This window comes from Molossus molossus, unplaced genomic scaffold (genome assembly GCF_014108415.1).
Source record: "Molossus molossus isolate mMolMol1 unplaced genomic scaffold, mMolMol1.p scaffold_m16_p_15, whole genome shotgun sequence".
Lineage (NCBI taxonomy): Eukaryota > Metazoa > Chordata > Mammalia > Chiroptera > Molossidae > Molossus > Molossus molossus.
This window is the reverse complement of record NW_023425350.1, coordinates 74,838,285-74,863,038: the sequence shown is the minus strand read 5'-3', so window position 1 is coordinate 74,863,038 and position 24,754 is coordinate 74,838,285. Positions and strand designations below refer to the sequence as shown.

The 24,754-nt window shown below is 48.9% G+C and overlaps 1 protein-coding gene and 1 pseudogene across 2 annotated transcripts in view; one reads left to right on the top strand and one right to left on the bottom strand.

Annotated features, from left to right (window-relative positions):
• Nucleotides 1–23,563, top strand: part of CNNM4 (cyclin and CBS domain divalent metal cation transport mediator 4) — a 43,795-nt gene extending 20,232 nt beyond the window's left edge. The window contains exons 2-7 of one of the 2 annotated variants that reach the window (XM_036262879.1): nt 13,317–13,460; nt 13,757–13,891; nt 14,829–14,998; nt 15,219–15,315; nt 20,598–20,764; nt 21,041–23,563. In XM_036262879.1, coding sequence (XP_036118772.1) covers nt 13,317–13,460; nt 13,757–13,891; nt 14,829–14,998; nt 15,219–15,315; nt 20,598–20,764; nt 21,041–21,238 — 911 coding nt within the window. In that variant the 3' untranslated portion in view covers nt 21,239–23,563. The remainder of the gene's footprint in view (nt 1–13,316; nt 13,461–13,756; nt 13,892–14,828; nt 14,999–15,218; nt 15,316–20,597; nt 20,765–21,040) is intronic. The other variant, XM_036262880.1, reaches the window with a different exon arrangement.
• Nucleotides 9,036–10,797, bottom strand: LOC118630775 (annotated as a pseudogene).
• Nucleotides 23,564–24,754: the final 1,191 nt, after the last annotated feature.

Sequence of the window (24,754 nt, the reverse complement as noted above, 5' to 3'; positions counted from 1 at the left end):
ATCGGAATCGAACTGGAGACTCTTTGGTCCATGGACCGACACTCTAACTGCTGAGCCAAACTGTCCAGGGTGAGGCCAGTTTTAAAAAATACTTTTATGGCCCTCGCTGGTTTGGCTCAGCTATTGGAGCGTCGGCCTGTGGACCAGAGAGTCTCGGGTTCAGTTCCCACTAAGGGCACGTACCTCAGTTGCAGTTTGTCCCTGGCCCCGGTTGGGGTTGTGTGGGTGGCAGCCACTTGATGTGTTTCTCTCATGTCGATGTTTCTCTCTCTCTTTTCCTCCCAGTCTGCCTCCTGCTGTATCTGAAGATAAATGCAAAAATGTCCTCAGGTGAGGGTAAAAAAAAAAATTAAAAAAGAATACTTTTATGGCATGGGAAAAGACAAAGAATATGAAGTATTAAAAAGTGGGGTACTAAACTATACATGATGATCCAGTTTGTGGTGAAAATATATATTGTAATATTTTATCTATGTATATTAATTTTTAAGACCAAAGAAAGAAAATTCTCAGTTAACAGTAGTTATCTTTGGAAGGCCAGATTATAAATGATCTTAATGTCCTTATTTCTACTTTTACTAGCAGTATCAGAAAAAAAAAATCATGTAAAAAAATCATAAGAAAATTGGGGAAATTAAAACACTATTAATGTGGACACTCTTAAGGAATTACTGTATGTGGTGATACTGTTGTGGTTTTGCTTTTTAAGGAGTCTTTACTTACTAAAATGCTTGTAAAATTTGTAGACGTTCACAGATAAAATCTGGGGTTTGCTTCAAAATAAGCCAGTGGAGTGTGTGGGAGGAAAAAGAAAACCAGACTGGCCAGGGGAGTTAGTTGAAATTAGGTGAAGGGCCCTGAGGGTATAATTATGTTTCTTCCCTTTTCTATATGCTTAATATTTTACATAATAAAAGGCTAAAAAATTAGAGACTACTGGCTAAGTGACAAATCAAAGGCATAAAGACTTGTCCTCAGGGTGAGAGAGCAGCTTTAGGGTCTCCTGACAGCCATCTGTCAACAGCTCTACCCTTTGTGCTCTCTGGTGAACCAAAAGTGGTTCTGAGAAGTTCCATTTCTGAATCCCAGCTTGCTCATCCCTCCTTGGGTGGTCCTGGGCAGGACTTCTCTGGGCCTCAGTGTCCTCCCATGAAGAGTGGGGTCAGTCATAGGAGAGGCACCCAGGGTAGCACCTGGGCCTATTCCCCACAATATGCTCACCCCAGCTACTCTGTAGCTGCGGGGAGTTGGGGCTTGAGGGGACACCCAAGTGTCTACTGTAGGAAGAGACAACTAAGGTCTGGCTATCTTTACAGGGTTGTTGTGAAGGGAGCTCTCCAAACTTTGTGATCATGCACCCAATTAGGAAGAGATTTTAAAAAATGTGTACCTCCATTCACTCAAAAGTTATATACATATACTGTTTTCTAATACATAGTATGAAACAAATACATTTTTAAAGAGGTGGAGATGAAATAACCATAATTTTTTTTAAATGTGTTTTTATTGATTTAGAGAGAGAGAGAGAAACTTCAACGTGAGAGAGAAACATCAGTCGGTTGCCTCCTGCACGTACCCTGACCAGGGATTGAACCTGTGTTCTTTTGGTGCACAGCATGACTCTCAACCAACTGAGCCATACTGGCCAGGGAAATAACCATAATTTTTAAATGTCTTGCTAATAGTTACCATTCATATTATCTCTAGCGCATACTTTATATCCTTTTTCAAGGCACAAAATACCCTTATGGTGGGATTTGTCAGTACTGAGAGTGGCTGTAAGTCTGTATTACAATTAGTTTTCTAAATAATTTTGAATTATTTTGGCCAACCCCTCAGCCCTGACTCCATGGTTACTGCTTCCCCTATGCTGATTGACAGGGCTGGCAGGGGTTCAGAGGGTGGCCTCTAGCCTTTGCAGGCCCTTGTGCTTGCTTTATTCCTGGGATTTCCCTGCAGGGGTCTTGGTGAGGGCGCACTGTCAGCCTGTGTATAAACAAAAGCTAAAATTGCTTATTTATGTTGGATGAGTCCCCCTTCAGAGACCCTGTTCTAAAAGGTTCAGGAAGGCTGGGCTCTCTTCTGTGCGCACAGAGGTGTGTGGCTCAGGGTGGTGGGGCAAGTCTCCAGGGACATTTCTAGAAATCCTTTTCCCTGCTGAGACCCATCTGTTTTGGCAAGTGGGCCACCATGTTTGTTTTTCCATTTTTCCTTTCCCTATGGCTACCCTCCTATCACCTTCTCTCTTGTTTTCTGATTTACTCTTCTTATCTCTTGGTCTTGCCTTCCATTTAAAAAAATTTTTAAAGATGTTTTCTTGTATTGATTTTTTTAGAGAGAGAGATAGAAACATCAGCGTGTGAGAGAAACACCAATAGGCTGCCTTCTGCATGACCCCCATTGGGGATCCAGCCTGAAACCCGGGCATGTGCCCTGACTGGGAATCTAACCCAGACCTCTCAGTCCACGGGACAGCACTCAACCCACTGAGCCACACTGGCCAGGCTTGCCTTCCATTTTTATTTCTTTCCTTTAAAAACATAACCAACCCTGGCCGGTTTGGCTCAGCAGTTAGAGCATCAGCCTGCAGTCCAGAGAGACCGGGGTTCGGTTCCCGCTAAGGGCACGTACCTTAGTTGCAGTTTGTCCCCGGCCCTGGTTGGGTCTTGTGGGTGGCAACCACTCAATGTGTCCCTTTCACGTCGATGTTTCTCTCTCTCTCTCTCTTCCTCTCTCTCCCTCCCACTCTATCTGAACAAAAATGGAAAAATGTCCTCGGGTGAGGATAAAAAAAATAAAAACATAACCAGCTGTACTGCAGTCTTTTCATTGGTGGTATTTTTTGAATGGCTGACTTATTGAGCACCTGCTGTATATTTAGCCTCATGCTAGGGGTTGAAGAATGGATCAAGAACCACTGAATATAATTTGTGCCGATGAGAGTGTAAACTGGGAAGTTTCTAAAAAATTCATCAATGGCCCTGGCTGGTTTGACTCAGTGGTTAGAGCGTTGACCTGTGGTCTGGAGAGACCTGGGTTCAGTTATCGCTAAGGGCACGTACCTCGGTTGCAGTTTGTCCCTGGCCCTGGTTGGGTCGTGCGGGTGGCAGCTGCTCGATGTGTTTCTTTCACGTCGATATTTCTCTCTTTCTCTCTCTCTCTTACTCTCTCTCTCTCTCCCTCTCTCTCTCTCTCTCTCCCCTTTCTCTCTCCTGCTCTGAATAAAAAATGGAAAAATGTCCTCTGGTGAGGATAAAAAATAAAAATTAAAAATAAATAAAAATAAATTTAGCCCTGGTCGATTTAGCTCAGCAGTTAGAGCGTCGGCCTGCGGTCCAGAGAGACCCAGGTTCGGTTCCCGCTAAGGGCATGTACCTTGGTTGCAGTTTGTCCCTGGCCCTGGTTGGGTCGTGCGGGTGGCAACCACTCGATGTGTCCCTTTCACATCGATGTTTCTTTCTCTCTCTCTCCCTCCCCACTCTATCTGAATAAAAAATAAAAAAAATGTCCTCGGGTGAGGATAAAATAAAATTAAATTTAAAAATAAATAAATAAATAAATAAATTTAAAAATTCATCAATGAATGAACCCTTTGACCTGGATACATCTTGAAATGTATTGTCATCTCACATGGGTGAAATGATAGACTTACAGGGACAGGAAAAAACTGGAAACAATTGTGTCCAGCAACAGAAGGGAGAAGTTTTAAGTTCACCTGGCGTCTACCAATGGCACGCTGCACAGAGAGGTGAACAAAGCTTAGAAAGTAAAAATAAAGTAATATATTTATTGTAGAAACTTTGAGAGAAGTGGAAAATGATTAAGAAATGAAAGTCACCCTTATTCTACCACTCAAAATTTGATTTTTTTTGTTGCGTTTTCTTCTAGTAAGTCAGCAATGAACTATATTGCTTTTCTCCCCTCTCAAAATGAGATATCATTTTTTTAAAATATATTTTTTATTGATTTTTTTTTTTTTTTTTTTAGAGAGAGAGGAAGGGAGAGAGAGAAACAGCGATGTGAGAGAAAAACATCAGTGGACTGCCTCCTGCACGCCCTCTATTGGGGATGGAGCCTGAAACCCGGGCATGTGCCTTGACTGGGAATCAAACAGGGACCTATCAGTCTGTGGGACAGCACTCAGTCCATTGAGCCATCCCAGCCAGGACAAGATAGCATTCTTATCTCTTCTGATTATGAAAGGAAAAAAAATAAAATAATACATATTGATTTTAAAATGCATTAAGCCAAAGCCTAAGTAACTACTATCAATTGTTCCTACTGTCCTGTTCTGTAATTTTCTGCTTTACACAAACAGCAAGCACCATCTCTTTAAATAAATCTCTGTGCCTCAGCCTCTTTCAGTGGCTATAATAACTGTCACAAATGACCTTGGACAGACCCTCTTGGGCACACCTTGCACACTAGCTTGGGTATTTCCTTTGTATTAAGATTTTTCGCCCAGCCAGTGTGTCTCAGTGTTTGGGCATCAACCCACGAACCAGGAGGTCGCCGGGTTGATTCCTGGTCAGGGCACATGCCCAGGTTGTAGGCCAAATCCACAGTGGGGGCATGCAGGAGGCCGCCAATCAATGTTCTTTCTCATCAATGTTTTTCTCTTTCTCCCTCTCCCTTCCTTTCTCTCTAAAATCAAAAAAGAAAAAAAAATTTTTTTTAAGATTTTTTCCTAGAAGTGGAATATTGCCTGAGTCTAGATATTGCACATTTTACATTTCAACACATACTACCAAATCCTGAAGAAAGAAATTTTCTTGTTTTCTCCAGTACTGCACTGTTTTAGGCACTGTGGTCTGATAATATGTATTACTTTATGTTAAAATGGAGGACTGCCTTGGTGTTCTTTTAAATTGCTGTTGATTAAACATTTTCCTCCTGCCCCTCCCAGCCTGGCCCTCTGGGAGGGATCACCTTCCACCTTGGAGCTGAGGGGAATGGGGTGGAAGGGTTGTGCAGGGTTCTTCTCCTGCTGCTCTGTGTCCCCTTGGGTCCTCTCCTGCCCTGTCTGTGTCTGACTGGGCTGGGCCCTCTCCTCCTGCTGGTTGAGGTCAGCACTATTAATAGTCACTTAATCCTGCTGTGGCCTGTGGCCAGGGTGGAGGGAGGAGAAAGGAGGGGAATTCCCAGGAAAGGAGGGCACCATGGGAGGGCCTGAGAGCTAATGGCAGACCTGGGATGTTGAGAGGGACTAGCTGGGAGGGCCATCGAAGAGGATGCTGTTGACAGCATCTTGGGTGGTGGAACCCTTGTATGATCTGGAGCCTTTGGATCTAACCCATGAGAAAGGCAGCCAGAGCTGGTGAGTAGGGCCCTCGAGGGGGCCCTTGCGGACTTTGAAACCCAGCACCTAGTGATGTGTCCTTCTAATGGTCTTGTAGAGATAAAGCTTTTTATGGGGACTGGGTTTCCTGGGGTTTCTGGAGACCACCTGTATGTATCCAGCATCTGCTGTGCTCCTGGCTTGGGGTGGGAGGAGAGGGCTGGGGGATATGGAGAAGAGCGAAGTCACGGTGCAGGCCTGGCTGAGCTGCATGCAGCCTGCTCCGGGGGACACGGACAGGAGTCGGCCAATGGCACAAGCAGCCCGCATAGCCGTGCAATTTCTGGGAAAGGAAGAACTGGGGCACAGGCTGGGGCAACCAAGGTTAAGCCTGGATGCACGTCTTTGTCTTCTTGATCCTTACCCCTGTTCCAAGTGAGAGAGCGCAGTGGAGGAGCTTGGGCTTGCTGTCTGGTCTGCCCAGCCCCTCTAGGGTTTCTAGAAACCTCGTGTGCAGTTTCCAAACCTGGGAGGAGACCTGGCTGGGAGACAAAGGACGTGATGGGCAAGCTGGTAGCTAGTGTGGCCCAGAGGAGACCGAGGGACAGCAGCTTCAAGGTACTCCTTTCCCACAGCCAGGTTCTTAGTGGAGCTTGTATTAAAGGCTAAGGAAGCCCCAAGTCCTGGAGTATGAGAGTCTTTTAACAGTTACTTTAATGTATGTTATCTTTTTGATGATAAAATGTATGCTATTGATTATGGAAATTTTGGAATTTTTACTCAGAAAAGTATAAAAAAGAAAACAAAAACCATTCTGAACCCCCCATACTGTGAAATCAAATCATAGGAAATTGTTATTTTTGTTGGTCAAAAATATTAGAATATCAGCAATTTCATATGGATCAGTCAAATATGAACATTTAGCTATATTTCCTCAGTCTTTTTTTCTTTGAATAAAGACTGCTTTGAAAAATGTGGGATTGTCAACTTTTGGGGTAGATGTATTATTTAAATTTTCATGTTTCATTTCTTATCCTAACCACCTCCAAAATCCAGTTATCCAATTGAATGGGCACAAATAAGAAAATGAGGAAACTCATTATGTCAGATTTAAATTCCATACAATGAGAATCATAAACATGTAAGTCCTAAGTTGATTCTCTTATTTTAAATGGTAAATGAATTAACAGTAATTTCTGAATTACAGATACTTCTTAAATTACTAAAATTCAAAATAATCCTTTCTCTGGTCTCCATCCCTTTCAACATCCCCATTGAATGAACTCATTCCCCACACGCATTCCCTAAACACTTACTGTGTGCCACTCACTGTTCTGAGTTTGGAGAACACAGACTGAAGCCCTTGCTGTAATGGGCTCACATGTAATTGGAGAAGAGGGTCTATAAACCATAAATAAAGTGAATAAGCATGTTATATGATTTATTTTATGGAATAAACTGATGACCAGCTAGGGGTGCTAGATGGGAGGTGGTTGTCCGTGAGGCCCTTACTAAGAGGGTGACACTTGTTCACAAAGACCTAAAGGGAGGAGGACGAACTATGCAGATGTGTAGGGGAGGAGCAGCCAGGTAAAGGGATCAGCCTTATGTGTTTGAGGAACAGCAAGGAGGCTGAGGCTTACTGCACTGGAGACAGGAGTAGGAGATGGGAGAGGGATCAGCCTCAGGGGCTTTGGGACCTGGCCACTGAGGAGTGTGGCTTGTGCATGGAGTGAAGCATGAGGTGACCTGACTTCCCTGTCAGGGGTCCCCTTTGCTGCTGTGTTGAGAGTAGACTCGGGGTCCAGGATGAAGCAGGGAAATGATGAGAGTTCTTTTCTACTCTCTGGGTGAGAAGGAGCCGCATGTGGCCCAAAAAAGACATTAGCAGTGCCGGCTGTCCGAGGAGGGAAGATTCTGGATGCCCCTTGCAGGCAGAGCTGACAGACCTGCTGAGAGGGTTGGATGTAGAAGGGTGGAGAAGTAGAGGAGACAGTGTTCTCTCCTGCACTGATCAGCTGGATAGAGGGAGGTGGGGAAGGCTGGGTGAAGGGGAAGAGTTTGGTTTTGAGCGGTACAAGGTGTTAGACATTCACGTGGATCTAGCTGTCAGCAAGCAGTTGGATATAGGAGTCTGGAGGGCACAGAATAGCACTGAGCTGCAAATATTTGCTTGACACGTCTTGACTTATAGTTTGTATTTAAAGTCATGAGGCAGTAGCCCTGGCGGGTTTGGCTCAGTGGTTAGAGCGTCAGCCTGTGGTCCAGAGAGACCTGGGTTTGGTTCCCGCTAAGGGCGCGTACCCCGGTTGCAGTTTGTCCCTGGCCCTGGATGGGTCGTGTGGGTGGCAGCCACTAGATGTGTTCCTTTCATGTCGATGTTTCTCTCTCTCTCTCTTCCTCCCACTCTATCTGAACAAAAAATGGAAAAATGTTCTCGGGTGAGGATAAAAAAATAAAATAAATAAAATAAAGTCGTGAGGCAGCCCTGGCTGGTTTGGCTCAGTGGTTAGAGCATCGGCCCTTGGACCAAGGAGTCTCAGGTTCGATTTCCGGTTAAGGGCACATACCTCAGTTGCAGGTTTGATCCCCAGCCCCAGTCAGCGTCCTTGCAGGAGGCAGCCAGTTGATGTCTCTCTCTCACATCGATGTCTCCCCCACCCTTTATCTGAAAAGTCAATGGAAAAATATCCTTGGGTGAGAATTAAAAAATAAAGTCATGAGGATACAAGAACAGAGTCCTGGGACCCTCCTGCGTTAAGAGGACAGAACAGGCCCTGAGGTCAAGAAGCACCAGGAGATTTCCTGGAAGAGGGAGAGAGTGGCCCCTTATCAGTGGCTGCAGCCTGAGCAGGAGACCCCCACCATGGGAAGTCATTGTTGACTTTGCAAAGGGGAACATTTTGCTAAGATTAAAAAAAAAAAATGCCTCCCTCTCCCCCCAGGCAGACAAATTAGAAAAGGCAAACACAGTCCAGGGGTTAGTGGCTGGGTCAGCAGAGGTTTGACTAACTGGTCCTTTGTGTGTGGCCCCAACCCACCAGCCACAGTCAGCACCAGTGCGTCAGGCTCTTTAGGGTGCAGAGCATGAGTGACTGGGCAGTGCCCCAGGTCTGCATATCTACAAGGTACTCATCTTGATGGTGCTGCCACTAAGACAGTGCCACAAATACCAGTGGGGTCCACAGATAAAGGAGCCTCAGAAACGAGACCCTAATCCAGCTCAAGGAATCAGCTCATTTCACTCACAGGAGGGATATTTCTGTCTTTTTGAGGAGCCACAGCCTTTCCTGGGGAGGCCTAGTGTAACTTTTGGCTGTGGGTTGATTGGAGGTTTCATGGGGGAACATTTTTCTCAAATTATTGAAGCTGAGCCTGAAGTAAAACATGCCCGTCAAATAGGACAATATGAAAGAGTATAGAGTAAGTGATAATAGCCCCCCAACTTCAAAAGCCCCCCCAAAGGTGACCACTGTTACCTCTTCCAGACAGTTCAAGGCCCCCCACACCACCCCTATTTCTATGCAGACAGATGGCACCATATATTCAGTCCCATCACTTACTCTTCCGCTGACGGCCTGTCTCGGGTTCCTCCCACGTATCATTCCTCCGGCCCTGCTGTCGCTCCACAGGCAGCAATAACCCCTGTTTGGCACTCCTGTTCCACTGGTATTGATTTAGATTGTCTCTGGCTGTGAAAAGAATGTTTTTTTCTTTTTTTCCCCTATATATAATATATATTTTCTTAAAAAACTGTCTAGTTCTGTGGTAGAGGTGGTGGGGGAGCTGGAGGCATCCCAAAGGGTGGCATGCCTGCCACCCCCATGCCCACCATGGTGATAAAGTTAGAAGGGTCCATGGGAGGTGGGGGGCAGGGCATACTATGGAACCAGGTGGTGGAGGCGGCTGGACGCGGGGGGTGGGGGGTGGGGGGGCCAGGGGCACCATGGTGGGGTTGCCTTTGCATCTGAGGGGCTTCTGGAGAAGCTGCGGCAGCCACCTACTATTGTTGCCATGGCGGGATGGACCCTGTGCCAGTGCTCGAGGTGGTAGTCGTCGTATTTTGCTGCCATGGCAAAGGGGTACTGGAAACTATACTGCTGCTGGGCGGAGGAGTGGTTGAGGCTGCTGTTGCCACTGTTGCCATGGGGGAAGAGGACCAGAAAGGGGGCGGGGGCGGCATCATGCCCATAGGTGGCGGCATCATACCTTTTCCTTAATGCAGGCAATAGACCCCAGAGCCCAGTACTTCCCAGGTACTGATCCATTAGAGAAGGGCCATGGTGCCCAGGTGGGTAGGGGCCCTAGTTCATCGGTGGTGGTGGAGGCTGCATCCAAGGGGGTGGGGGTCCATTAGGGTTGTGCTGCATGGGATGTTCACCATGCCCACCTGTCAGGCTGGGTAACGGGTATGGGAAGCTGTGGCCACCAGGACCACCAGGACCACCTCCATGCATGCCATGGTAGGGCCGACACTCTGAAGGGCCAGAATTCATCCAGGGTGGGCGGCTCTGGGTGGTGGACATGAGAGACAGTGGAGGTGGGTTGTTGGCAGGAGCAGCAGACCAAGGTACACAGGCCAGAGGTGTGCTAGCAGGCCCAGAGCTGAAGCCCACAGATGCTGGCATGGCGCTTCACCCAGTTCAGCCATGAGGAACAAATACTCTTGATCCATCGTGCTTTATCCTGAGCTGACGGGATCACCAGGCCTTTGGAATTTGCCATCGGAAGCAATGTGGCCAGCTCCTCCACACTTGGTACACACTGTGGTGTTGGTAATGCTACGGGTCTCTGAGCTCTGCCAGGGTCTTAAGATCCTGTTATCATCTTCCCGAAGGGTCCCATCAAGCGAGCCAACTCTTGAAGTTGCATCTTCCGTAGATCATTCTGGTCCTCAGGGGTCTCAATACCCTGCTTCAGTATGTTTCTTCCTTGTTCTACTGCTTTCTTCACATTCTCCACAGTATTGGCGATAACTAGGGCATGAAGTGGCTCATCTTCTCTTGGCAACATCTGGCCATCTTTGCATCCAACTTTCCCTTCTTTCACAGACCCTTTCCGCTGGATCATTATCTTGGCATTACACTCCTTCTCTATGTTCTTCAGTGTGTTTCCTCTTGGCCCAGTTAGCAGCCCCACAAAGTTGATTTCTGGTTACTCATCTTGTGGAATGATTACTTTATCTCTCATACGTGTTGCTGGAGGTTTGTAATCTGCAGGTGGCTTGAAATCAGGGTTGAGAGCAACCATTTCTGTGATGAGGTTATGCCACTCCTCTTCCAGCTTTCTGTGAGTGCGGAACTCCCGGGTGCTAAGCCACTTGCCCTCACGAGTGTAGATTGGCTCAGGGGAAGGGGACCTGTATAAGAAGCTCTTTCTTGTTCCCGAGTACGTTCAGGGGGGATGACTGTAGGCATTCCTGGAATCACCGTTTTCTGTTCCATTGTGTCTTGGTTCCAGCGGCTCTTCCACTTCTTACTTGGGAAGTCCAGCGGCGTGGCGTTCGCTCTGGTAGCCATTGGCCCCCGGGGACCCGCACCAGCGGCTGCTCCTTGGCTTCAGCTTCTCCTTAGCAAATCTTCTGAGGGGAGAGGACCCAACTGCGCAGCCCACCCGTTCTGTAGGGCGGTGGCGGCGCCGAAAAAATATTTTAACGACCCCCTTTGCTTTTGTGTCTTTCTGCTTTAGTGACCATTACATCCATAGGATGAGTTACAAGTGGAATTTCTGAGGCCTAGGTTAGGGACACTTTGTTTTGAGACGTACTGCCAAATTGGCCTCCTGAAATGTGCTCGTTTTCCTGCCCACCAACCAGAGAGCCTGTGAGGGCCTGTCTGTCTCCTCCAGCACTGGGCATCACCAGGCTTCTAGAGTGTGCCAGTCTGGAATGTGGTAAATCTACCTGCTTTAACTCTGATTCCTGTCTGGTGACAGTAAGCTGGCTGCCCCAGGCCCCTCAGAGCCCTGTTTTTCTCTAGAGGGTTCTCCTGGAGGGGCAGCCCTCCCCGGGCAAAGTGGGCAGGCTCCAGGTCCTGACTGGCTACTGCTTGAGGACCCTGGCAAATCTTGCTCTCGTTGGCTCATCTCTGGAAGACACAGGGAAATCTTTAATTGAGTCTAGCCATGATGGTTCTGTCTAGCAAGGTACTGAAACTGTTTTTTGTTGTTGTTTTTGTTAATCTTCACCTGAGGATATTTTTTCCATTGGGTGGGTGCATGGGTGGGGAACATCAATGTGAGAGACACATTGATCAGTTGCCCCCTGCACACGCCCCAAAAGGGGTTGGGGATCAAACCCGCAATGCAGGCATGTGCCCTTGACTGGGAATCGAATCCTCGACGCTTCATTGTGTGGGCCTGTGCTCTATCTACTGAGCCATACTGGCAAGGGCAAAAAGTGCTTTGACCACAACTCCAAGCTGGAAATAAGTGTTTTGTAGTGACCAACACTATGTGTGTGAGAATGTTTCATAGGATACTATTCCCCCCGTCACATGGGTGTACTCAGATACTTTTTACTTTCTTTTTCTTTTTTTTAAAATTCTCACTAGAGGATATTTTTCCATTGATTTTCAGATAGAGTGGGAGGGAGGAAAGAAGGGAGAGAGGGAGGGAGGGAGTGAGAGGGAGAGAGAGAGGGAAATATCGATGTGAGAGAGACACATCAATTGATTGCCTCCCATCAGGGTCCAAACTGCAGTCGAGGTATGTGCCCTTGACCAGACTCGAACCGGAAACTCTTTGGTCCAAAGGCCAACGCTCTAACTGCTAGGGCTTACTTTGGTTTTTCAAATGCTGGCTGTGAGAACTGGCATTTCTGTTTTCCCTAAGAGGCTCCTAGGAGTTCATGCTGGGGTTGGGGTATTTGCTGTGGCCTTAAGAGATCTGGAAAACGTTCTCTCCAGGGACGTCCTTGGAGTGAGGCCCTAAGACTGGATTGTGAAGGGGAAGCTGTGAGGAGACCTGACTTGACCTTCACAGTTCTCCCGGGGCTTTCTCCCTGAGGTTGCTCCAAATCTGTATCCCTCTGTGTGGGGCACACCGTCTGTTCAGCCTGTAGTATGGGCCAAGCCCTTGTGCATTGTCTCCTACTGTTACACACTGGGGTCAGCGGTGTAACAGCAGGGTGGGGACCCAGAAGGGACTGGGAAACCCAGTCACCCCACAAAGCTTCCGCGGAAGGTTTTCCCCTAACCCCCTTTTAACTTTCTCTTGCTTTAGGTTGAAAGGGTGGTCTTTCTCTAATTATAGTGCCTGCCTGGCCTAATTACACTGGGCTAATTTGTTAATGGCTTTGGGAATGCAGAGCCTTTGCCTTGGATGGTGTCATGGCTCCAGGGTACTTGCAGGGCAGCTCTGCCAAGAAGCTGGGTGAAGTATTGGGAATAGCCCTTGAACCCCCATGGAAAGTGGGCACCCTCTAAGGAGCCCCTTGTCCAGCTAGTACTCACCTGTCTATGACATATGGCTTCTCTATCTACAGGTTATCAGTGTGGGTCTTTCATTCCCAAGGAGGACCTTGCCATTTCCATTCTATTTAAGCCAATGGTCCTTAATGCCTTGACATTAAAAAATACTTTGGGCCCTGGCTGGTTTGGCTCAGCAGTTAGGGTGTTGGCCTGAGGACCGAAGGGTCAAGGGTTCGATTCCCAGTCAAGGGCACATACCTGGGTTGTAGGTTTCCTCAGCCCCGGACAGGGTCATTTGGGAAGCAACCAATCCATGTATCTCTCTCACATCAATGTTTCTCTCCCTCCCTCCCTTCTGGTCTATCTAAAAAAAAATCAGTGGAAAAAATATACTCGGGTAAAGATTAACAACAACAACAACAAAACCCCACCAAAAAACCTTTTGATTTTCCTTTTTATAAAAATAGTATCCATTTGTTATAGAAACTTAAGGAAATACAGAAAAGGGGAAAAAAACCACCCCTGGCCCCACCCCAGTGACTCATGACACCAAGTGTGTTAACATTTTGGTGGAGGAGTCTCATGATTGGTTCCTTTGCTCTTGTCTGACTCATTGCATTGTCCCCCAGGGAAATCCCACCTGGCCATCGTGCAGAAAGTGAACAATGAGGGTGAAGGGGACCCATTCTACGAGGTCCTGGGCCTGGTCACCCTGGAGGATGTCATTGAAGAGATCATCAAATCTGAGATCCTGGACGAGTCAGATATGTACAGTGAGTCCACCCTCCCCACGGGCCCAGAGCCCCTTTCCCACTCAGGCCTGACATCTGCTGTCCTGGGTGTGAAGGCCACAGTGCAGGGACACAGGCTGGGGCCACCTGGGAGCATGTCGCTTGGAGCAGAGAGCAGAGGCTGCCTTGGTTCCCCTTGGCCTCTCAGGGACCTGCTCTGGCCCAGGCACTGCTGCTTCTGCATGCAGGGAGGGATTGCCGAGCGGGAGCTGTGGGGTCCAGCCTGTCCCCGAGTCCCCTGTGGGACAGGGTGCTCAGCTCGATTTGTTCTCTTGCAGCTGACAACCGAAGCCGGAAACGGGTAACTGAGAAGAATAAACGGGACTTCTCAGCCTTCAAGGATACTGACAATGAACTCAAGGTGAAAATTTCACCTCAGCTACTTCTGGCTGCTCACCGCTTTCTGTCCACGGGTAAGAGCGAGAGGAGGGCCTTCACTGTTGGTGGGACAGGCACAGAGGGAGAAGGACTGGGCCCCTGGCTACTCCCCTCATGGACGAAGCTACACAGATGCCAAGTGCAGGGAAGCACTCTGCCTCTGATGGGCAATGCGGCTCCCACATTCCTGGGCGTGCCCTGCACTTTGCTTGCCCTGTTGCAGACTTCTAGAAAGCATTGTTAGTTTTGAAATAAGCCCTGAGAGGACCTGAGATGGGCCCATCGATGCTCATGGAGTGGGAGGGAGAAGGAGGCCCTTGCACATGCTGTGTGCCTGCCCAGGTACAGTACGTGGCCCTTACCTGGCTCATCCCCTCTGAGGAGCCTGCATCCAGCTCTTTTCTTGTCTCTCCCACCTCCCCTCTGCCTGCGTGTGTTGGACTTCACTGTGAGACGTGACCTGTAGATCAACGTCATATCTCTTCTCACCCGATTCACGGCTCCCTTGGGGACCTGGGCCATGGATTGGAAAGATAACTGCCTACTCTCTCCCCCTCCCCCAGTCTGACTTCAGTAATTCCTTCTTTATTCTTTCTGCCACGGTATGGATGATGTTGGTAATGATCATGATAATAACATTCATCAAGCACTTTCCATGTGCCAAGAATGTATCTAAGTGCTTTACCTGCATTGTCCGTTTAACTACTTTCAACTACTCTATGAAGTGTTTAATCCCCATTTTACAGGTGAGGAAACTGAGATACAGGTTAAGTAACTTGCCCAAGGTCATGCCCTGGTGGTGCAGGAGCTACCATTCAAGCCCAACAGGCAGACAGACTCCAGTCTGACCAGTCTGGAGCCCAGGGCTCTCCCTTCCCTCAGAACCAAAGGCAAGGGCCTGGCAGTGAGGGAGCTGTCCCTGTGCTGCAGTGACTGTGTCCCAATGTGAAGTTCCCCTCTCTCCGCCTGCAGAGGTCCCCCAGTTTAGCCCCTCTCTGATATCAGAGAAGATCCTGCTTCGGCTGCTCAAGTACCCAGATGTCATTCAGGAACTCAAGTTTGATGAGCACAACAAACACTATATCCACCACTATCTGTACACCCGGAATAAGGCGGCCGACTACTTCATCCTCATCCTGCAGGTGAGCGCCTGCCACCCTGCTTTCCTCACTGCTGCTCCGTGCTGCTCCATGCCGTGCTCGCATTGCCCATTCTCTTCCGAGCAGCCGCCTGCAGCCCTCAGGCCTGGGCCCCTGAGCTCTTCCTTGGGCTCACAGAGCCGTCACCCCCCGTGTCTTCCTCTTGCCTTGTTTGTTTGTTTCTTGCTTCTTACTCTATAACCCTAACCCTGTGTTCTTTCAGGGCAAGGTGGAGGTGGAGGCTGGGAAGGAGAACATGAAATTTGAGACAGGTGCCTTCTCATACTACGGGACCATGGCCCTGTCCTCGTCCCCCTCTGGTGAGTCACTGGGCTGCACCTGTGCTGCCCTCCAGTGGGTGGCCCCCAACATCCGCATCTAGATAGCTCTTGACCCAGGTCGTGTGAGGAGCGGGAGACCAGATAGGGCTGGGGCCTAGAGGAGGTGGCCCGAAGAGCAGAGTGACTTGTTCCTTTGGACAGTATTCAGAGGACAGGGTGGGGGGATGGTGGGATTCTGAGCAAAGGCCTGGAGGGCGCTGAGAGTGTGTCCTGAGGTGGTGGGATGCCAGCCTGCCAGAGGGGAGGGAGATTGGGAGTGAGGATGAGTTGGGAGCCCTAGAAGTCTGTGGGTTTGGTTGGGATAGGAAGCAGGACGCTGTTAATGGCCTTTGAGCAGGGGAGTACGATGGCAGACTGGGCCAGCGGGCCATGGTGGCCCTCCCTGCCCTCACGGCAGGCGAAGAGTTGGGAAAGTAGGCATGTGGAGGGAGGCTACAGAGCCTTGCCTGTGGAGACTGGGAGAAGGGAACCAACAGATGGGGGTGAGGGCATCCAAAGTGCTCAAGGTTGGGAGCCAGGCCAGGGCAGGTTGCAGACAGGTTTGGTTTCTTGGGGCTTAGCTGCTGCTTCTTGGTTAAGGGTCTGGTGTGATGAAATAAAGGGACTTGGGGGGCAAAGAGGGTACTGGACAACCTCTAAGTGAGGTTATAGCAAGACCAAGGAAGGGCCTCTTTGCGACCCCAGTGTCCTCTGCTTCTACAGTCCTGGGTGGCTCAGGTGCTCTTTGCGAAAGGGACCAGTGCAGCTCCTCACTCATTGTGGGACTCCTCCAAGCCTCGAGAGGGGTCCAGGTGGCCGTGGGTGGGAGAGTGGAAGTCCACTTTGGTGCTGGGGGACAGGCTACAAGGTGAGGCGGGTGCTGCAGCTCCTGGGAGCCTTGGCTGTGCCTGTTGTTGTCCTTTGACAAAGAGGACCCCGTGTAGGGACCAGGGCACCCATGCCTGTTGACACAGCTCTGCTCCCGCAAGCATGAGCCAGCTTGTGAGGGAGGGGAAAGGGGAAGAGGAGGGACAGGCTCCAGAGCTGGGTTTTGGACAGTTGGCAGCTCCGGGGAGGACTTCTCTGCCCCTCCTGAGTGCACCTCTTGCTGTCCAACTTGGGGAAATCTTGTTCAGAAGGACGCACAGTCGGGGGACATTTCCTCCAGTCACTCTCTGCAGCAATGCCTCAGAGGCTGGATCATGGTCCTGGGCTCTGTCCCTTGACTTGGAGGCCCTCAGTTCCCATTTGGAGTGGCCGGAAGAGAAAGGATTTCTGGGGGCTCTGGATTCACTGTGGGAGCACTGGACCCATTCTGTCAGCAACTGCACTTCTCTGAGCGGGGCTCATGGGTCTGCTCCGAGCACCCTCCCTATCAAAGCCATGTCTCCTTTTCCACTGTGCTCCCTCACTGCCCTGGACAGCAAGTCTGCTTCTCCAGCCCATTCCTGTGGCTCCATGTCCTGCCTCCTGCCTCCTGTGCTGTATCCCACCCACCACTGACCTTTTCCTCTTTTGCTCCAGTGCGTTCAACCCAGGTCGGGTGTCCGCCTGGCAAGCGGAACTCCCTGCTCTCCTGGCTCTCAGGTAACATGGCATGGCTAGAGACTTTGCACTGCCACCTGTTGTCTGAGCCCACACACCGCAGCTGCATTAACCTGTCCCAGGAGGCACTGGGGCTCCCTACCTGTTCACACTTGAGGGCCAGCTTGGCCTGGGGCTCAATTACTGGGTGGCTTTGCTCTGGTCTTGGAAGGGCTTCTCTGAAGGTTCTTCAGTCTTTGAGAAGGTATGTGCATGTGCACGTGTGCACATGCTCGCGCACACACGCGCGTGCACACACACTTAGATGATAGGCTGGGATGGAGGGTTGCTTCCAGCCAGGCCAGATGAGCCCAACTGTTCAGCCCCTAATCAGCCGCTCACAGATTTGTCATCTTATCAGCTTTCTCGAAAAAATTCAACCTTTCTTCACAGGCTTTGCTTTTCATTGTGTGAGTTCTCGTGTCTTCCTGCCGGGGCAGGCAGCGGCTGGGCAGGTCGCTGGGCAGGTAGCCGCGCAGCCAGTCTGACTGTCCTGTGTGAGTGCTGCCTCCACAGCCACTAGTGAAATGATTCTGTGGCTGATTTACCCTCCCCGAGTCCTGGTCTCCTCATGTGTGCACTTCTTAGAATTCTTGGGACCAGGGAGGGAATCGATTGATATAAATCTTTAGTTAGAGCACAATTATTATTTGTTTTTTCTCTTTTACAACTAAAATGTGATATTCTGAATATTTAGGAAAAGGCCAAATACCATATGCTGTTCTGGCCTTTGGTATGCTACACTCCTGAGCCCTGTCCCAGGACTGGTGGGGACTGTGCTAGCCAGACTCATTCCTACGCACTGGCAGGATCCCTTTCCCCCATGTTCCAAGGCGGCAGGTGGTGGGGAATGCTGGCCTCATCCCCAGAAGCCTGGCCTGGCCTGGCGAGCCTAAGGAGGGTAAGAGCATGACGAGCGACGAGCTCTAGTCTCAGTGCATAACTTAGAGAAGCTCCTGAGCCCCCTCAGGCCTAAAAGTTTAGCACAGCTGTCAACTGTTTCCCACTTAATATTCCTGCGTCTGGTTTTTTCTTCTAAACTGTACCAAAGCGCACTTTACTATTGCTCCTCTTGTAAACACTGTTAAAGGTGACTGAGAAGTCACTGGTCCCTTTCAGACACAACCAACTTTTGGCTGTGATGAGAAGCAGGAAGCCGGTGATGGCCTTTAAGCAGGGGTGTCTGATGAGAACAGATGGACCATTGGCCTTCACTGACCAGTCTCCCTCTTCCTCTTCTGCACTTTCTTGTCTCACATCTCACCAGGAGCTGTGAATACATGGCTTGAATGTTGATGTTTTTACGTAGTATGGGACCAGAGGCGCTTGTCCGTCAGCTTCCTAGTTAGAGCCGACGGAGCCCACAGGCAGATGTGCTTTCACCTGCAACCCCTGCGCATGTTCATGGGGTCTGTGTGCTGAATGGTACCATGGTGTGAGCCTTTTTAGGAAAGTATTTTCTGTGTTTGAGGTTGTCCTTAGAATATTTTTTAGAAATGGAGTTACCAAATTAAAGATCCCTTCTTTTGTTTACATATATTGTTTTAATCACAAAAGAAACACAGCTTATTGGAAAAATAGAAAAGAGTCTTAAGAAAATTAGGAAGCCTTATAATTTCATTATTCAGAAACAAATGCTTCATATTTTGTTGTATTTTCTTTTTAGGGCCTCAATTTTTAAATATTTTTGTTAATACTCACTAGAGGATATTTTTTCTGTTGATTGTTAGAGTAGAAGGGAGAGAGGGAGGGAGTGGGGGAGAGAGAGAAAGAGTGAAAAACATCGACATGAGACAGACACATTGATCTGTTGCCTCCTGCACATGCCCTGACCAAGGCCAGGGATCGAACCTGCAACCCAGGTATGACCTTGTCCAGGTATCAAACCCGAGAACCTTTGGTGTGCCGACTGACGTTCTAACCACTGAGCAACACCAGCCAGGGCTAGGGCCTCTATTTTTATTTTTTTTATTTTTTTTTTTTTATCCTCACCCGAGGATATTTTTCCATTTTTTGTTCAGGTAGAGTGGGAGGGAGAGAGAGGAACAGAGAGAGAGAAACATCGATGTGAAAGGAACACATCGAGTGGCTGCCACCCGCACAACCGACCAGGGCCGGGGACAAACTGCAACCAAGGTACGTGCCCTTAGCGGGAACCGAACCCGGGTCTCTCAGGACCGCAGGCCGACGCTCTAACCGCTGAGCCAAACCGGCCAGGGCTAGGGCCTCTATTTTTAATAGGCCATGTCACCAATCTGTGTTGGTTTTAAATTCATTTCCTGTTCTGGCATGTTAATAAGCATTAATTAAAAGCATTCTATGATCCAAATAATTAAGGTGAAATTTAAAAAAAAAATTTTATGAGTTTATTTGAACTAAACTGATGACAGTGGCCTTCAGGAAGCAAGACCTCAGGTGCTCCAGTGAATGTGAAATATTGATATCCCCAGTATTTGTTTTCTTCCAGAACTTAATCCGAGGTGTTTAGTTTAGAATAAATGATACAGGCACATGATCCACCAGTGATTGTACACTACGCAATCATAAATATCCAGACTGTATTTTCCTTGTTTTCTGACTGAAGCTCAAAGATGATTCAGCCTCACTTAGTTAAAGTTCCATTGGTCATTAAGTCACCCGATGTTTACTCTCTTCACTGAGCTATTTGTTAGGACAACTAACTTGGTAGTTAGTAACTTAGTACTTAACTAAATATATCAGCTTAGTCTACTTCCTGTTTGTTTGAAAGAAGCCAGCATGCCTTCACAATTAACTTCTTTGTGGATTTCATTGTTTTCTAAGTATTTACAAAAACAAGAGTTAATGATACACAATAATGTGTGCAGTTTCTTTTTCAAAATAAGGAGTGTGTTCCTTCCTGGTTTGTAGTTGAGTCATCCTGCTTCCCTGGTTACAAAGGAATGAGGCCTGTGCTGCCCCTGGTGGCGGGGAGAGGCACTGCCAACACTGTCCTGGCTTTGCCTCTGAGGAGAGAGGACTTGGACTAGCTGGGAATGGGAAGCCTGGAGTTCTGGGGCCTCTAATTCCTGGGAAAGGAACATGCTGCCCCCAGAACCCTATTAGGCTGGCTGAAGCTCAGCAGACACCAGTGGGTAGGACTGTCCACACAGAACAGGTCATTTGCAGAACAAATGTTTGACCTCTTAAGAGCACTTTTAGTTATGAGCAGGGTGTTATGTTGAGGGGTGTGTGTGTGCGTGTGCATGTGTGTGTGTGAGAGAGAGAGAGAGAGAGAGAGAGCGAGCGATGAGAGTGCAAACTGTGTAATCTTTCTTTTAATGTAATTTAAAGGTATGCGGTTTTTGTCCATTGACATGAGCTAGTACTGAGACCAGGAGAGCGGCTGCCACACAAGGGTAACCATCGTGCTGCCCTTGACTGCTCACTTGTTTGGGTTTTGTAGCCATAAACTTTCTGAGTCTTTGGTTTTTGTTTTCTGTTTTGTTTTGTTAGACTTTTTAATAGTTACTGCACAACACTGCTAAACAAACTAACTCGTGTGCTTTGATGAGGTTAGAGCTTCTGCAGTAGGGGCTTCTGATTGTCCTTAAGAAGTGTTCCTATTCCCGGTGGGGGCAGCATCTCCTGGGCGTCCATAGAACAAGGTTAGACAAAAGGCTGTGAGGGCACCACAGTCCAGGGTGGCTTGGGGCCTGATAGCCTCTCTCTTCCCACAGACCGCTCCCCATCGCACCCCACCTCCCTGAGCCGCTCGGCCTCCCTCAGTTACCCGGACCGCACAGATATCCCGAGCACAGTCCCCTTGGCTGGTGGCAGCAACCCGTTAGGCCAGTACATCTCTGACTTCAGTGTCCGGGCACTCATGGACCTTCAGTACATTAAGGTGAGTGCTTCCTGCGGCCTCGGTCTAGGTGTTTGGATCACTGCCTCAGGAATCATCAACTCTTTCTTTCCTCTACCACCCAGAACACAGGCCTGACACGAGTGTCCTCCTTACTTTTGCTGCTTATTCTTTTGACGGGTTTCTGAAGACTCTCCCTGCTTATATCCTCGCTTCTGGAGTACAGCCCCTGTCCTGCCTGTCCTGCTTCCTCAGGTCACTGGTAGGATTGGCCTCCCAGCTCCTGCTCTTAGTGACCCTCTTTCCTCCCTCTTGCAGATCACCCGGCAACAGTACCAGAATGGGCTGCTGGCCTCACGGATGGAGAACTGCCCTCAGTTTCCCCTGGATGGGTGCAACATCTGTACGGAGAGCTTGGCGGAGAAGCCTGAGCTGTCTGTGGTGGATGAGACCACAACTCTCCTCAACGAACGCAATGCTACATTGCGCAAAGCTTCCCCTGAGAGCGCCATCTGACAGGAGGGCCCGGGGCCCCCCGCCAGCTCCGCGGGGGCCGCCCCAGTGGGCCCACCTGAAGAGAAGGAGCCTATCAGGCCAGATGGGCTGCAAACAGACTGTCTTACTGAGCAGCCAGGTGGCCCCCCAGGCTGCAGGGAAGCTGGCCTTTGACAGGGACCGGCGAGCAGCTGGGAAATGGTGGCTGCCCAGCCCTGGACTCTGGGGTGGTGGGCAACTACCACAAGCAAGGCTGTTTTCTTACTGGAGACTTTCTAAACTAGGCTTATTGCTCCTCTTTTGAAATATCATTTGAGGAAGGGAATGGGGAAGGGAAGACAGAGTTAAGGAACTTTATTTAAAAAAAATTTTTTTTCCATAAAAACTTTGAAAGGGGTAGGGTTTCTCACCCCGGGAAGCAATAGCCATAATCTGCTCCCAGCCACGACCTTCTGGCTCGGTCCCTGACTCAGGGAGCCCACTCTTCCTCCTCCTTGTCCTCCAGAGATGGGTCCCAGTGGCCTGCTGGAGGAGGATTTTCTTTTGGGAGGAAGATAGCGCTTCCCAGGAAGCAAAGAACTGAATAGCATTGAGAACAACTGCCTGGACATGTGCACTGAGGCTGAGGGATTCTGGAGAATTGTGATCAGGGACATGATGCTCCCAGCTAGAGAGGAGTAGCCCTGTTTCTGTCACTCGCCGGATCCAGGAATTTCTGAGAACTCTGCTGATGGGTTCTCCTGGTGAGATGGGGCCACTGAGGACTCTCACCCTCATCCCCATTGGTTTGCCTCATATCTGCCCCTTTGGACAACTGTTCCCTTGTAATGGGGCTGCTTTGATGTGTTAGGCAGGGTCTCCCACCTTTCAGATTGCTCACCCTGCTCCCCAAGCGGCCCTCATTTTTACCAAAGGCTTCCCTCTGGGTTGGACAGCATCTGCATTAAAGGTGGCTTGTCTGTGATACTCCTTTTGGTTCCAGGAGGGAATCTGGTCATGGGTATCTGCATTGTTAGCAAGTAATACTATCTCCTTCCCACCCCACAACCAAAGTCCAGTCTGACTCTTGAACTCTGCTTTCCAGACTCCCCACTTCTAATCCAAGCCCCAAGGCCTCTTGGGGATTGAAAACAGAGGACGTGTAGGAAGCCAACCGTTTCCTCCGTGGCTGAGCCTTACCTACCCTGTTTGTACACTTTCAGATCCCAGGAAAGGTTTCCACCTCAAAGGCACACAACTGGCAGCCACATTTCCCCCATGTCTGTAATCCTAGTGTGAGATGTCATCAGGCCTGTGCTGAAGCTGGTGGTACAGAGCTCCACATCCACAGGAAATCCTGCCCCAGCACCTTTTCCCTGGGGCTGAATCAGGCCCTGCTGCACAGCTCCAGGCTTCCCACTGCTGGGGAGGCTGCAGGACCAAGGTCCGTGTTGGCCCTTTTGTCAGGTGAACGGTTGCTGGGGCCCAAGATCAGGCAAGGGAGACTCAGCAGGCCTTCCACCTGAGTATTATCTATTCACTCCTTTCCTCAAGTTCTCTGCTTTTCAGGTGCCTAGAGAACCCCAAGTCTTGGGACCAGGAAATGTTTTGCACCAAGTATGCCTGCCCCTGGCCAGTCACAGAATTTATTCCTAAAAGTTTGGAGAGAGGTGGTGACACCCATGGGTTCTCAGCCAGAAGGAGAAAAGACACTGGACCTTTGTTCCCTGGGGGGTGGGGGGAGACCCATTAGTTTTCTACAGGTACAGCTTGCTTTCTGCGTCCACATGGAAGCTTGCAAAGCTGTGTTCTTGAGACCCGAGTACCAGGCAGGGCCAAGCACACTGGCCTGAACCAAGTGTGTGTGAAGTAAAAGCGGGTGCACACACTTCCATGCTACCTCTCTGTACACAGTTACTATGAACAGATGGTCCCTCTTCCCCCACCTCTCCCTCCCCTTCCCCATTTATAATCACTTCTTGCAAAGGGTCGTAATTATTTCCAAATATTACTGGTCCGATGACTTCCTCCTCCCAGTGCAATTTTTCACTTCCTATTCCAACCTCTGGTTCCTGGGCTGAGCTCTACTCTGGAACTGGCCCATTCCTGCATGTCTTCCTGTGTAAGGGAGACCATCGCAGATGGCCTCCAAATGGGTAGGCAGGTCACAGCCATCATAGCAAGTAACTCGTATTTATTTTGCATAAGATTTTAATTTGTATATATTTGTGATTTATTTTGGCATTGTTATGAGTTTGACTCTCGGGGAGTTTTGTTGTTATGACTCTTGTGTCTTTTGTCACAAAACAATGATAATATTTGCTAAACAATATATGGAATTTATTTTTGATTGGTAATAAAAAATGAAATGTGTAATATTGGTGAGTCTACAATTTGCGTATTTGAGTTCAGTCAATATTTAGTACCTGTCATAGAAATAGAAGTGACTGTAACTGGCTGTCATTTGTGTCAGGGCAAGGGGCAAGTATTCTGGGACTGTTTAGCAGTAAACAGGAAGCAGAAATGTAATTTACAAAATATATATAATCAAGGCTGTCCTCACAAGAGATGTTAGACATACATAACAAATGTGCTCAGTTGCCCCAACTAGGAGTCCTATAAAATGGACACTACAGGATCTTCTACCTGTAGGTGCTGGAGGGGGCAGTTGGAATGTGCTGGTTGCCCCCGCCCTCCCCTGGGGGTTGAAGGAGAAAGGAGCTTGATCCAAAAATAGGATCATATTATTTTATAATGAGCAGCTGCCTCCTGGTCTCAAAGTGGGAGTGCTCATCCCCAAGGAGCCCACCTGAGTGACCTCACTGCATCTACTCCAGAGCCCATAGGTGCCGTGGCCATGGCATGTGATTGTGCTGAGGCCAGGGGCTCAAGCAAAGCAGGCTTAACAGAGCTGCCAAGTCAGGGAGTGGGGAGGGGGCTGTTTAACGGAAGGGTGACACTTGGGTAGGCAGAGGGGACATTCCAGATAAAGGAAATAAGTGCAAAAAGTTGTATGGAGGTGGGAAGCGTAAATGTCATCCATCCATCTCTTGCACGTTAAAGCCTCTGCTGCACGCCAGATGCCACCAACCCCACAGTGAGTTTAGTGAGGAAGACCCCTTCAGGGAGATAGTCACATAAGGACCCTTGGATTTGCTGTCTCCTCTGCCTGGAACATTCTGCCCGCAGCGATTCACCTCCTTGCTTGGTGTAGGCCTATTCAAATGTTACCTCCTTGGAAGTGCCTTCCTAGATCACCCCACATAAAACAGCAAGGTCCCAATGCCTGTCTCCTCTTGTCTTTTCTCCATAGCACTTACTACCAGATATTAAAATACAATTTATGCATTCCCTATTGTCCCCATACTAGAACCTAAGCTTCAGAAGAGCAGAGACTTTCTTATTTCCATGTAGTCCCAGCACTAGAACAGGGCCTGATACATTGCAGGCACTCAATACAGGAAATACTTGAATGAATGAACTTCCCACCATAGGTAAATACTGGCTGCCCTTGGGGAGGAGCATGTAGCTCTCATAACCTTGACTTAACCTAGTCAG